This window comes from Pecten maximus, chromosome 7, assembly GCF_902652985.1.
Source record: "Pecten maximus chromosome 7, xPecMax1.1, whole genome shotgun sequence".
NCBI classification, from domain to species: Eukaryota; Metazoa; Mollusca; class Bivalvia; order Pectinida; family Pectinidae; genus Pecten; species Pecten maximus.
The window spans coordinates 25,581,684-25,596,482 of NC_047021.1; the positions used below are offsets into that span (position 1 = coordinate 25,581,684).

General features: G+C 35.9%; 3 protein-coding genes across 5 annotated transcripts; all 3 read right to left on the minus strand.

The window, feature by feature from the left end:
* Positions 1 to 2,935: 2,935 nt before the first annotated feature.
* LOC117330370 lies at positions 2,936 to 3,756 on the minus strand. The gene has a single exon (XM_033888602.1). It carries the CDS (start codon positions 3,754 to 3,756, stop codon positions 3,088 to 3,090), a length of 669 nt encoding a protein of 222 aa, XP_033744493.1. The 3' UTR covers positions 2,936 to 3,087.
* A 4,393-nt stretch (positions 3,757 to 8,149) lies between these two features.
* LOC117330371 (extensin-3-like) lies at positions 8,150 to 9,977 on the minus strand. The gene is made up of 2 exons (XM_033888603.1): positions 8,784 to 9,977; positions 8,150 to 8,643 (listed from the first exon to the last, which is right to left on the minus strand). The coding sequence occupies exons 1-2, from the start codon at positions 9,958 to 9,960 to the stop codon at positions 8,552 to 8,554; spliced, it is 1,269 nt and encodes a 422-aa protein (XP_033744494.1). The 5' UTR covers positions 9,961 to 9,977; the 3' UTR covers positions 8,150 to 8,551.
* LOC117330372 (26S proteasome non-ATPase regulatory subunit 10-like) lies at positions 8,154 to 14,792 on the minus strand. 3 transcript variants are annotated; one of them, XM_033888604.1, is made up of 5 exons: positions 14,660 to 14,792; positions 13,381 to 13,574; positions 12,414 to 12,571; positions 11,907 to 12,106; positions 8,154 to 11,066 (listed from the first exon to the last, which is right to left on the minus strand). In XM_033888604.1, the coding sequence occupies exons 2-5, from the start codon at positions 13,523 to 13,525 to the stop codon at positions 10,556 to 10,558; spliced, it is 1,014 nt and encodes a 337-aa protein (XP_033744495.1). In that variant the 5' UTR covers positions 13,526 to 13,574; positions 14,660 to 14,792; the 3' UTR covers positions 8,154 to 10,555. The 3 variants fall into 3 exon arrangements, with proteins under 3 accessions (XP_033744495.1, XP_033744496.1, XP_033744497.1); XM_033888605.1 differs by having other exon boundaries at positions 14,665 to 14,791; XM_033888606.1 differs by lacking the exon at positions 14,660 to 14,792 and adding an exon at positions 14,539 to 14,630.
* Between the last annotated feature and the right edge of the window lie 7 nt (positions 14,793 to 14,799).

Consider the following 14,799-nt stretch of genomic DNA (forward strand, 5'->3'; position numbering starts at 1 on the left):
GGTTAAACAACAAAAATCAACTCATATACACTGCCCTCCAAAAGTTCTGTTACACTTGGAACGTTTAAATCGAATGACTAGCCAACAAAATTTGAGAAAGAGTGTTGTAATATCCTGTAAGATAGTCCATGTGTAAGTGACGATTGCAAATTATTTGAAAAATACCTCACTTCTTTGAAATTGCAGGGAGAGGGAATGGAGGGTCCTATTTTCACCAATGTTAAAAAATGAATACAAATATGGGTTTGTTTTGCTGACACAAATGAAAGTAATTGTTTAACTGATTAACAGTAAACAAATGTAAGAAATGCATTTTTGAAATCTATATCAAACAAAGAGGGAAATTTCCAGAATTTTGCATTTTGAGGATTTCTATTGTAGCAAAACATATACACTGTTGAAAAATGAACATGAATATTTGAAATCACGAACAAAATCATCGTAAGAAGTTATGATTCTAACAAATTGTAATAAAGACTTCGAGATTAACTTAGCTGTATTTTATGTAATACATGTAATTGTAACAGGACTTTTGGAGGGCAGTGTATTTGTAAGTATTAATGACAATATTATCATCAGAGGATGAAACGTTTACAAACAATACTATTTAATGTGGGGACTTTTTATCTTTTCTCATATTTACCTTCTCTCAGTAATACAGACTTCCACTGCTGACTTAACCGTTGTTTTTCTACTCAGGAACATTTTGTAAGGTATTTAGATAGGTATTTAGATAGAAAATCTAGTTAGAAATAAATGTTAGACAAAGTTTTACCCTGGCATTTCACAGGTCATTGTCTGTCATCCCTGAGAATCTAGTTAGACACAAATGTTTAACAAAATTTTACCCTGGCATATCAACAGGTTATGTCTTCCCTGAGAATCTAGTTAGACACAAATGTTTAACAAAATTTTACCCTGGCATATCTACATGTCATTGTCTGTCATCCCTGATAATCTAGTTAGACATACATGTTAGACAAAGTTTTACCCTGGCATATCAACAGGTTATGTCTTCCCTGAAAATCTAGTTAAACATGAATGTTAAACAAAGTTTTACCCTGGCATATCTACAAGTCATTGTCTGTCATTCCTGAAAACTAGTTCGAATATGTGACGATAAGACCCTTTTGGTGGATTTAAGAGGACAATGGTGTAGCAAGTTTCGTTAGTGTACCTTTTCGAGGTTTGGCTTTGTGATGATTTTGTCTAAGGTTACAGCATACTGTTGTTTTTTTATCTTACACGCAAGTTATTCAGGTGTGTTCAGGATTTGTGCATAACAGACGGTACACAAGACAAAGATCACGCAAAGACCACTATTCATGAAAGTTAATTAGCAGTCATAACATACTACAACAATTTCAGATTTGCTCAGTTTTAAATCTGATGAATCATTTAATAATTCTACTAGGATTTGCTTTTAACATAGGATTTGATAAAGTCAGAATTAATATCAAATAAGATATACAATTGGAATAATAGTTAAAAAGAAAAAAAAAATCACTATCTTCATAAAAATATATTCATAATTTATGAGGTCTGGTTCCGAACATAAATAGAGCACCTGTCCTCGGTAAATGGAAGTATAGATGTTCATGCAATTTGATGAAAGTTCCGTAATTATTTTATCAATAAATGATATTAATTTCATGTTATTTTCACATTATACTTACTGTTTGAACAAAACTGAAAACATCAAGTACGTGCTATATCTTAACGTTTATCTAACAATGTTATTGGTACGTCAGATATGTCACAAATATAATCTCCATTTCAAGATTGTTTTACAAATCAAAATTCTAAAATCAAGCAATAATTGGTATTCTTTAAATTATGAAATAAACTATTAACAAAAGAGTAATAAATTAATATGTAAAAATGATATATGGCAGGAAGATAAATATAGACGGTCGGCATGACAAAAAGACGAATGTTCCCATTAGCTTTGGAGCTATTCGCTTTGGATTTTCACTCTGGTTGGCCCGGATGGAAGCGCGCGAGGAGTCGTCCTGTGGGAGGAAAACGGGGTACACGGAGAAACCCACGTGATCGGACAGGTACCCATACTTTTACCCGTCCGATAAAATCGAACTCCGGTTGCCTAGGTGAAAGGCAAGTTTGTCACCACTGTGTCACCTGACCACCGTCATATGCAATCTGAGAAGCGGTATATTCCGGAGTAGTTCTCATCAACATAAGTCTATATTGCTCTTTCAAATAGAGAAGTAAATATAGAACATGTGGCCCATTTGGACGGTGCTCATTGAAAAAAGAAAGAAAAAAGGATGATAGGGTGAGAAGGAGAGTAAGTAGTTTATCAAAAGATCACAAGTGAACAAAACCCTTTGCCTTCGAGTAAGTCTAGGCGCACAAACTCATAAACTAATCTAGAAATGATTTATCATTTGAGAGAAACATGTGTTATTACCAATCTAAGATCAGCCTGGAAATGCATTCACTCGGTATATTCAGAAAAAAAACATGCCTGTTTTAACAGGCGTCTGCTTCTGGTTAGTATTGATAGAAGACAAAATATTAGCCCTACTCCTACTATATCAACAAGGTGTAACACTAAAAAACGTATATTTTAGAGTGGTATGAAGGGGGCGATCTGATTGGTTGACAACTCTATAAGCAATATTAACTATAATTGTCGACCTATCAAGTCTACTCCGTTCCACAGTCGATACATCGTAGATCTTCTAGTGTGACATAGTATGAGTAGGGTATACTATTTTCTTTCCGTCAATACTAACCAGAAGCATACGCCTGTGATATAACGTAGGAATATGTCCTGAACGAAGCGAACAGAAGTTGGTATCAATGTGTCTCAACGGCCTGGAAAAATCTAATAGACAAAACATTGTCATATTGAATACGTGTTTTATTACAATGGTTTATTACACCAAAAGATCACTTACCGTAATGGGATTTACTTATTTTGTAGATATGATAATGCGAAGTTAAAGTCACATACATGTATATTAGAATTAACAGAATAGGAAATTTACAGTAAGTCTATCAGTTCTGCATAAACACATTAATCTTTTTAGATAATTGATCACACTCATTTACTGGATTAAGTTACTTCTTTTTGTAACCATATCCGTTACATAATGGACATCGTCTGAAGTCCCGAACCAAACCAGTTCCTTCGCATTTGCCGCACTTTGTATGCTCTTCAGGTGGCTCAAACGATTTAACGATGGCACCAGCTCCCAAGCCCGCCGCAGATCCACCAATAATCCCTCCAACAATGCCCCCGATAGGTCCACCAACGACAGTCCCAACGATGGCCCCTGAGACCCCTCCCCAAAGGCCGCCAGCACTTGTCGCTACTCCAACATTGTCGCCCTTTAGGGCGTAATATGGACCAGTGAAATGAGCAATGACAACATCGCCTATCTTTGGCACAGACTGGCCGAGCAACGCTTTGGCAATGGATTCAATGGCCTTGCTCGCTGCATAATCAGCTGCTTTATCCTTCAATTTGTCTAAGGTTTTATTTGGAGGGAATTGTCCTCTGGCAAGTTCGATGGCTTTCACCAGGTAGATAGGTTCGCCCTGAATGGCAAGTTTGATAACTTCGTCTGTCTTACTGTCGTACAAAATTACACTGCGGATTTTTTGACCAGCTATTTTAGTGAATTCCTCCTCGGCGCTCCTCCTAGTAGTAAATGTGTGAGCTGGTAAGATCTTTGGCGATTCATCCTCCTCCTTAGCATAGGCTGCTATTAAGTAACGTCTTGCCATTTTATCTTGGCTTTTAATGCCTGAAATGAAATTAAAAATCAAAACAGATAATCTAAAGATCGAATGCACGCCATATATGTGTCAATTTTAGATATGACGTAAACGTTATTAAATGTAGCATATCTTATACTTGTTCATAAAAAAAGATTATTACATTAAGTAGAAGCTGGCTTACAATGTTAATCACATATTATCGAAATGATATTACTGCTTTTCATGTATTAATCTGCTGGATTTTTAACACTAGAGTATTATCATAGAAGACACAAAACATGAATGAATATTCAATATAACAATGTATTTTAAACATTACATTCCATTTAGTTTATTAACTTTTCTCAAAGATTTTGACTATAAGTTACGTCCATGGTTTACTTTAGCTACCTTGTATGTATCACGATATCTCGAAAAGTACTTTAATATGTATAATATAAAATTATTCAGTACAGCCTAGCAAATTAATTTAGAAACAACAAATACTATCTAACCCAAGTCAACCCATTTCATTTACAAAACAGAAGTATATCTTCTAAACGAGAAACTATGGTAAGGTAATTCTAAATATATTCATTAAATGACTGAAATAATACAAATATCTAAAAGCGTCAAAAGAAAATAATTCCATAACCTGCAAAATGGAACTTTGGATTGTAACTTACATATAATACAGGAAAATCTCTGGGGTGCAAGTGGTAGTTCTAGAAACGTATAGTTATGTATAGAGAGAAAAGATATTTAATGGGAATATTCATGTCGTAAACAAGAACAAACAACAAGGACTTGCCTAGACGTTCAGAGTCATTTAACAGAGTGATAAACTAAATTTAATTGGTTATATGATTTTAAACTGAGAGCCTATCATGTTTTATTTTATATAGCCTTTTTATTGTATTAGGTACACACATACATATATAAATATGTTACTCTTTCTCTATGAATATTTTTACTGAAATATTGGTGATGTTCAGAAATATCCCGAAACAAATATTCTTCAATAGGAAGATTAGATATATCGACTAATTACGAACTTGAGCATCTCAAGGTAAGTAATGAAGGTATTTAGGATAGATATATGTAGACCAAGCTGAAAGTAAGTATGAACAGGAGTTAATATAAAATTATAGCTTGTTTTCAAATCCTACTGATTGATGTAATTGTGTTGTGATGTAGTGTGTAAGTGTATTTGAATGAAATACATTTTGTTTAAACTAAAACATTTATGTTATACCGAATTTAAGTAAATTGCATTGAAATGCACCTTTTTGGTTTTTCTGGTGTCATGCAACAGTGTCTTACATACACTCAATAATGTGAGGAAGCATCATCATTTAGGACATGTATGAACAGCACGGGCTAAACAATTACATCAAGTATAATCAATCTAATCAAACTCACTAATAGCTAACACTGACAGGACATGTTCACGCTACAGATTACAACAAATTTGATGGTACAAAAAATGAATTATCGATAAGCACAAAATCTATTATACAAAATAAAGACACCTCTTTACATGAATATAATATTGCTCCTTGTTGGGATCATTTAAACTTGAGGATATAGTAAGTTACATTTACAACAAAACTGAAGGCACGCAAGCATCTGGAATTGTGAGTATACAAAATAGTGAAATCGTATGAGAGGTCGGTGGTATTGAAATACTTGAGCTTTTTCGGCATAGCCGTATAATTTTCTTTTGACCCCGGATATGACGCGACAGGTGGCGTTCCTGGTCAAGATGAAGTATGTGATTGGTCAATGTAGCAGTAAATGCAAAATGCTGATATGGAGTAAAAAACGAAACAAAGTTAAGATTGAATGCAAGATTAATACGTAGATGTATCAATGTATGTGTTTTCAAATAACACATTAATAAAATTATATTCCTGATTCAAATGCAGTCTTATTATTACCAAAAATGATTCAAACTGACATAATTTTGATATCCGTGCTAAAACGCATTAGTTCGTTAAATTATTTCACCAGCAGTTTTACATTATAACCAACAGCATTGAAACTATGCCGTTTATCTTTTTTAAAGATATTTCTTGTTTAGCGTTGTTTTGGTAAAAATGAGGCTGATTTATTTTGTTCTATCCTTTTTCATTGAACGAAAAAGAATATTATAGAAAAAAAATTGCGCTCGAAAGCACTAATATTTTCATCGTATCCGTTTCCAGCCAGAGTACACATATTCTAATTGAAGATTAATATCGGTAGCGAATTTTAAGCTGTAGACAATATACGTATGGCAAGTTTTAATTGCAAATAGTGTACATAGAGAAACGACCGCCTGTTCAAGCTTCGCGACTGGCATGCTGAGAGTCGCAGGTTTGATCCCTGGTGGAGGCATACTACTCGCTTTCCTGTTACATTTTCATACTGATTTATCTTAATGATTATTTAACGAAATGCGATAATCGAGTGTCTCTTCCTCTAACTTCAATATATTTCGCTATTTTTCAGGTGTATTTTGCATATAAGTCCATCAAATATGTCGAAAGAAGCGAAGAAAGGCAGATATATAGTAACATACTTTAAAACTGCTGAGCATCAAAAACCAGCTGTACTCTGTGTTACCGACGACTTGGAGAAAGCCGAGGGAACGTTTAAAGAAGAGAGAGAAAGAAAGATATACAGCACAGTTTTATACGACAAACAGAATGACAGGGTAATGAAATTTGCCATTGAAGGGGAACCAAAGTCTCTTTCTCTTGCAATAGAATTGGCGAGGAATGGAAACGAATTAAACGTCAATGCCTCAAAAACGAAAAAAGAAGGAAATGTGGTCGAAGCTGTCGAACAGATTGAAAGTGTAGCATCCGCATTAATGGGAAATTCGGTACCTGGGATCGGCCATGTTGTCGAAGCCCACTTTCTGGGGCCTTATTACGCAATGCAGGGCGACGGAGTAAAAGCGGCCCAGGCATGTGCTGGGCTCTGGGGAGGAATGACTGGAACCGTCCTAGGACTTCTTGCAGGACCCGCAGGTGCAGTGGCCGGGGGAATCGCCGGTGCGACCCTTGCATCAGAAGCAACATGTCGCCTATTCAAGGCATATAATCATCCAGACAAATGCAAGAAGTGTAAAGGAACAGGGTTGGTCGAGGACTACCGCACGTGCAAGCAATGTGATGGTTTCGGGTACATCAAAAAGTAGCTTCAAACAAGTTTTATGCATCAAGGAATGATTATGTAAATGAGATTTTATTTATAATAATTGTTATTTATATATTTCAAACGATGTTTACATTCTTTATTTCCAAGTCAGAAGGTTTTCGTCTCCCAAACCGCAATTAACTCCCGCCTCAAGCCACGGGGCATGTCTAGTCTTATATAAAAAATGGCCAGAAATACCTATATTATAGACTTATATATATGTATTTCTGGCTATTTGTTAATATAAGACTAGACATGCCCCTGTGATAAAGCCATGAATTTTCCATCAATAGGCAAGCGACACCTTGTCAGGCGTTTTAACACCTATGAGAAAAATGCGGAGATTCTGGTATTTATATCACCCAAGTTTAAGGTTTTAACTAGAGAGTGAGAGACTGTTTTTGTAAACAAACACTTACACGTCACCAATTAGTTTTTCTTTTATCTTATGAAACTGCATTAAAAATTCTTCTGAGAGCTGGCGTCTTTATTTCATTTTTAGCAAAAGGCCCAATGGAAGTTGCATTAGAAGTTAGTGAGCAGTGCAGGTATATTGCTCATCTGCTTCTAATGCAACTTTTAAGTTGATCTAGCTAGGTCATTTATGGATTTGCTAAGCTGATTACCACTTAATTCAAGTATAATAGTAGGCTAGATTATTTTAAGTTTTGTAGCTCTTCATTCAAACATACTACATGTACTGGCCAAATATCGGGTATCTGGGTTATTGAGAAGAATATAGAAGTTGTTAAAAGATTTTACTCTATTTCACCCCTGTGACCTTGAAGGTAGGCCAAGATCATTCATCTGAACAAACTTAGTAGGACTTGACCCAAGCATCTTACAGGTCAAATATCTGGGCCCAGATGTTCAAAAGGTGATTAGACTAATCATTGTTTAACAACAATATTAAAATACTGATTCTGGTAAAACTAATTGACAAAATTTTCTTAAACAGTCTGTCCATACCTGCTTATTTTGAAGAATATACTTTAAGTAAAGGAGAAATGAGATTTTCACAAATCGAGTGATCAAGCTAATAACCTTTTGAACAACCGGGCCCTGGTATCTAGAACACTTGGTTATTAAAAAAAAAGTAGTTTCAAAAGTTTACCCTATCTGTCCTCGGTTACTTGAAAGTATGACAAGGTCATTCATTTGAAACCCTGTTAGCCTTCTTAGTGTTTTGGTCAGGTGAGCTAGAAATGGATATTATAGCATAAAACAAAAAGCATTGATAGGAACTTACAGAATTTATTATATACAACAATACAGTATATTGTATTTTATAACATACTTATAAAAACCACGAGCCAGCTAGGGATAACATCAAAAACAATAATACATTCTATAATAACCAGTATGTCACTTTCCAGACAACTTTTCAAATACTGTTCCCTTTTAGATTAAGATTATTTCATTAAATCTAATCAAATCACATTGTCAGGAAAAATAACAATCTAATATATATATATAAAAAAATGCTGTGATTGATCTTTTAAACTATATCAGGCCTCCATGTGTTCTTAAAACAATAACATTTAATACACATTTCACCTAAAACGAAATTGATTTTGGCAACAGAGAAGATATATCTACAAGTATAAAGCTCTCTGTTGAATAATATTTTCAAACTTCAAACAATAGTGTCATCATCAAAAACATACTTAATACTTGGGAAACATACTGATGCCTTCTGATATATGGCATGGACATTGGGTGGAGGATGTATGGGGTTGTGTAGTGAACATTGGGTGGAGGATTTGTGGGGTTGTGTAGTGGACATTGGGTGGAGGATGTGTGGGGTTGTGAAGTGAACATTGGGTGGAGGATGTGTGAGGTTGTGAAGTGGACATTTGGTGGAGGATGTGTGGGGTTGTGAAGTGGACATTGGGTGGAGGATGTGTGGGGTTGTGAAGTGAACATTGGGTGGAGGATGTGTGAGGTTGTGAAGTGGACATTTGGTGGAGGATGTGTGGGGTTGTGTAGTGAACATTGGGTGGAGGATGTGTGGGGTTGTGAAGTGGACATTGGGTGGAGGATGTGTGGGGTTGTGAAGTGGACATTGGGTGGAGGATGTGTGGGGTTGTGTAGTGAACATTGGGTGGAGGATGTGTGGGGTTGTGTAGTGGACATTGGGTGGAGGATGTATGAGGTTGTGTAGTGAACATTGGGTGGAGGATTTGTGGGTTGGGAAGTGAACATTGGGTGGAGGATTGGTGGGGTTGTGTAGTGGACATTGGGTGGAGGATGTGTGGGGTTGTGTAGTGGACATTGGGTGGAGGATGTGTGAGGTTGTGAAGTGAACATTGGGTGGAGGATGTGTGGGGTTGTGTAGTGAACATTGGGTGGAGGATTTGTGGGGTTGTGTAGTGAACATTGGGTGGAGGATTTGTGGGGTTGTGTAGTAAACATTGGGTGGAGGATGTGTGGGGTTGTGAAGTGGACATTGGGTGGAGGATGTGTGGGGTTGTGAAGTGGACATTGGGTGGAGGATGTGTGGGGTTGTGTAGTGAACATTGGGTGGAGGATGTGTGGGGTTGTGTAGTGGACATTGGGTGGAGGATGTGTGGGGTTGTGTAGTGGACATTGGGTGGAGGATGTGTGAGGTTGTGAAGTGAACATTGGGTGGAGGATGTGTGGGGTTGTGTAGTGAACATTGGGTGGAGGATTTGTGGGGTTGTGTAGTGAACATTGGGTGGAGGATTTGTGGGGTTGTGTAGTAAACATTGGGTGGAGGATGTGTGGGGTTGTGAAGTGGACATTGGGTGGAGGATGTGTGGGGTTGTGAAGTGAACATTGGGTGGAGGATGTGTGAGGTTGTGAAGTGGACATTGGGTGGAGGATTTGTGGGGTTGTGAAGTGAACATTGGGTGGAGGATATGTGAGGTTGTGAAGTGAACATTGGGTGGAGGATTTGTGGGGTTGTGTAGTGAACATTGGGTGGAGGATTTGTGGGGTTGTGTAGTGAACATTGGGTGGAGGATTTGTGGGGTTGTGTAGTGAACATTGGGTGGAGGATTTGTGGGGTTGTGAAGTGAACATTGGGTGGAGGATATGTGAGGTTGTGAAGTGAACATTGGGTGGAGGATTTGTGGGGTTAATTGTCAAGAAGCTTTCGGCAGATATGGTAATCCTCCTATTTGCTCACCAATGAAGCTTAGAAATAACATTCTTGATCTCAAAACATTTTGATGATTATTCTAATAACTGTTCATATCTCCAGTTTAAAGATTTGTGTGTTCAAGAAAATATCTTAATTTCAACAAAACAATTACATTAATGCATATCTAGATATACATTAAAAAAAAAACAAAGATAGTTCCCAAGTGACAATTTCTGAAAAATACTTTCATCCTTATCACTGACCAAACAAATTATGTATTTCGAGCTATTGCTTCATCATTCATATTTTTTCCCTACACTATGAATTTTATTTATGAGATATGGAAAGTTATCCTGTGGAATATTTATACTTATTTAAAGCAAAGTTTACTACTGATGTGAACACATACAATCCAATATGACTAATAAAGTTGCAAACAGTCAGAAGTGGAAAGAAGAATGTAAAAATTGACACACATAATAATTGATTTCAGAAATATTTCCATTTGGTCGTTAATTGATAAAAACAATTGTCTCAATAAATGATATCGGACACAACCCACTGCTGTAGTTGAGTTGGAAGACCAGTGTTAGGAACAGAATGTTTAAGTTCATCTTTAAACAACCTCCTCAGATAGATACGAGCCGTTTCTTTCAGTGTAAGAGGATTGGAGCAGCGATATCGGACATAATCCATAAGTTCTGGTTGTTTCTCTTCCAACATCAGGAATGAACAAGCCATGAACGATCGGTCTTTGTGTAAACAGTAACCCTCTGAGAGTAGATATTTTATCATCTTGTAACTTCCCCTAGAACAGGCGATACTCAAGGCAGAGCTGTACCTATGTTTCTCCATTTCACAATCACAATTGACAAGTGTCCGAGCATGATTGACTCGTTCCTCCTGAACAGCTATGATGAAGGGCGTCTCTCCACAATTGTTGAATTTGTCAATTTCTGCTCCACTTTCTACAAGAAGTTTGATAATGCGAGGGGAAGATATTTGTACAGCATAATGCAGAGCAGACTCTCCCTCTGATGTAACTCTGAAACATAAAAAAATTTATCAATCTAAAAACAATTAAAATGACGAATTGATCTGATGGTTTGGTATATATATATATATATTGCTGAATTAACAATAAATAGTATATATATATATATATATTGCTGAATTAACAATAAATAGACAATCTATCTTTCAGTTGACTTTATATATTTTGGAACGGCACATTGAAATAAACAAAGTCTAATTTGATTGCATAACAAAAAATTGTTGACACAAACATGACTTTCATACAAAATATCAGTGTTCTAACACTAATTTACATGTTAAAAGTGCATAGTAAACTCTGTAAAATTTCTTAACCAAATTTTTGATGGACAGGGGAGTGGTAAACTTGATGACATACACAATACTGTTGTGTACCAAGTAGAGGTGGAAGGATGTTCACACATAAGCGATTAACTGATCATTTAACATCAAATGTCATGATTCTCCATAGCAACAATATTTTCATGTGTTTTAATTAAATAATTTCACAGCCTATATAGTTTGCATCATAAAGACATCAATTTGTTGAAACATATCATTAATATGCAATTTCTTGGAAAGTTATATATTTTTAGGGATGACAGCAACTGAAAATGGAAATTTGAACATGCAGTCATCTATATTTATATGTAATCGTGTAATTGCATTGGAAGCCTTTCCAAGTATAAATGACAGTCAGTTGATATGTGTTTGACACCATTATCCCACCAATAATAGCAAAATTAAAACACAAAAATGTCTCAACAGATATCACAGGGAACCGCCTTGTGCATCAGGGGAAGTAACTCCTGGTAGTATAATGTCCACAACATATGATATGCAATTTAATTACTTGTCAGGTGGGGCTCCTTTCTGTAGAAGTAAGTCAACCACGTTTGTTTGCTCGTGCAGGACAGCCAGGTGTAGTGGAGTGTGACCAGTTATGCGGTTGCCCTCATTGATACCGATACCGTGATCTAAAAGTTCTAACACTGCCTCAGTGTTTCCATGTATCACTGCCTCGTGTATAGGTCGGTCCCCGTGTATGTTGGGCTGTGGATTACAAAATTAAACAAGTGTGACTAAAAGACACATCACTCACATACCACCTTCATCAATTTGTTATAATTATATAACTAAACCTCTTTTGAAGAAAAATTCTTCATTAAGAAAAATGTATACTATCTATCTGCCAAAATGTAATGAATATAAGGACCTCGGTAAGTTATTGACTTTATACAGGGAATAATGACATATTTGAATGTCAACAAATAACAGCCTAAAGTTTCATTCCAATATACAAGTACCTGGTAGCTATTTTGGTATTGTACAAATTTTTATAAATCAAATGTAATTATACCTTGTTTTTGTTGCAGCCTATCCTGATAAGGGTACGAATGAGTTCCCTGGTTCCTTTGGCACAAGCATAAAAGAAAGGAGTTTTTTCCTCCTTGTCTTTGTACTCAATATCAGCACCACAAGCTACAAGCTTCTCTATTAGGAGGGTAGATACACAACCTGCAACATTAACATGTTGTACATTTTACATTTTACATTTGTCTGGAAAATTAAACATTCAAGTTGCAAAGATGGACAAGTCCAATGGTTTGAATGTTCAGTTTCTCTTTTGGATTTCATTTTAATTAAAATATACTTGTTTCTAGGCCAGAGTTATAAAAATAAAAGCATCTCCTCATCAGTATATAAACATCCAACATTAAAGGAAATTAAATGTGATAGACTATATACATGATTCAGCATTAATGAAAGTGTGAAATTTATGTCAATCTATTGAAAGGATAAAATTGAGTGACAATGAAAGTGAAAGTGAAGGTGGGATGTATCCGGGGTACATAATTTACATATGGCAGGTATGACACATGTTTGTCAATGTTAAAAGGTCTGGTCATCTATCACAGTTATGGCCCTGGATATCAATAAGCTGTTCAAACCTAGATATATATTTGACTTTGAAGAGTAATTATACATTTGTATATTGATTTCAATCTTTTGTCCTAAAATCATGCTAAAAATTAAATGATTCTACGAAATGATGCTTTATCCAATCCATGAAACTGGAATTTAAAGTGTAAAGGTACATTCAAATTTTAGTAAATAACCATTGAAACAGATAAACACAACAATGATTTTGCCAACCCTCACAATTGCTGATTAAAACAATTGTACAAATGTACAGAAACTGCAAACAGGGCATTCATGTTAATTCGGTTGAAAGATTTTGGCTTAAAAATATAGATACTGTACATAAATATGTTATCAGTAAATCATGTACACATAACTTCACAGTAATTTAGCTAACAACTGACTTTGTTTACAAGCATAGAGTAGAGGAGTAAGTTTCCTAGAAGACACATAGTTGACATCACATCCCCGCATGACAGCAATCTGTGACAGCATTTCCACATCATTCTTCTTTATGGCCACCAGAATCTGTTTATTCATGCCCTCCATCTGTCATGGTGTAGCACTATGTACCTCACTGTCTTCATTCATCGGCTATCTATTAAAAAATTGTAATGGAAACATAATAATAATTCCTGGTATTTGTATATGTAATAATGGCAAAATTACTATTTCAAGCTTTCATTTTGACATGATCATAGTGATGTTTAGGAAGAAGATTCTTGGAAGTTTTTACATACATTTCACCACTGTGACCAAGGTCAAAGTCAATTGCATTCAGAAACTGTATATCACTCTAACCTACAGTTCAAATGTGATATCTGCTGGCAAAATATCTGGCATATAGGGGTCTTCTGGAATTAAAGAAGATTCTTGAAGTTTTAACATATTAGACCCCTGTGACATTGATAAATTAATAAATATTTTTAAGTAAACTTTATATCCTGTGTTGAATTATGTATATCGCACCACAACCATCCAAAAAAGAACTTTCACGTCCCGTGTTCATGGAGAGCGGACGTTACAGAGTATATAAGGTCGCCTTACTATCTCAGACTAGCGAGGAATTCCCTTTAGCCAAGCGGTAGGATGCTTGCTTTGAATTTGAAAGGTCGCTATTTCGAAGCCAGCGCAGGCAAGATATTATTAATTACTCCTTCCTATACAGATTTTGGTGCCGTTGACCACTTCAAGTGAAAGCTATAGGAGATTCAGAGGCTTCCTTGAAGCTAAAGAACCTGGTTTGTGGTTGTCCTCGGGGCGAAGACTTTGTGAAGGAAAGAGTAGTGTAAAACAGGAGAGTATATAGTCACCTTATTAGCTCAGACTAGCGGGAATTTCCCTTTAGCCTAGTCACATGTACATTTGTATTTGTTGACATGATTATGAAAAAAAATAGTATTTATAAGGCCAATGTATGATATATATTTATATATATTACATTAAGCATACAATCGTAATACAATAATTTACTCGTCTATAACGTAACATTTAAATTAAAAACATCATATGTGACATATGATCATGTCCACCAGGGACGTATAATAAGAGTCCACAAATACCTGTGAGCCTAGGATGCTTGCCTTGAGAGATTGGCAGTGGCATACGGAGTACAAAATGTATTTCATAAATCTATTACACAAGGACCTACTCCGAGTAAACACCAGACAACTTTCAACATACATAACTCAGTATCCCAAAACGAGTCTTCTTATTGAATGTCATCGTCACAAATAAAAGAATAATCGCGATATATCCCTGCTGGAAACTGTGGCTGTAAAGGTCACTCCCGGGAAAATGTCAACAGAGAGAACGTCATTGTC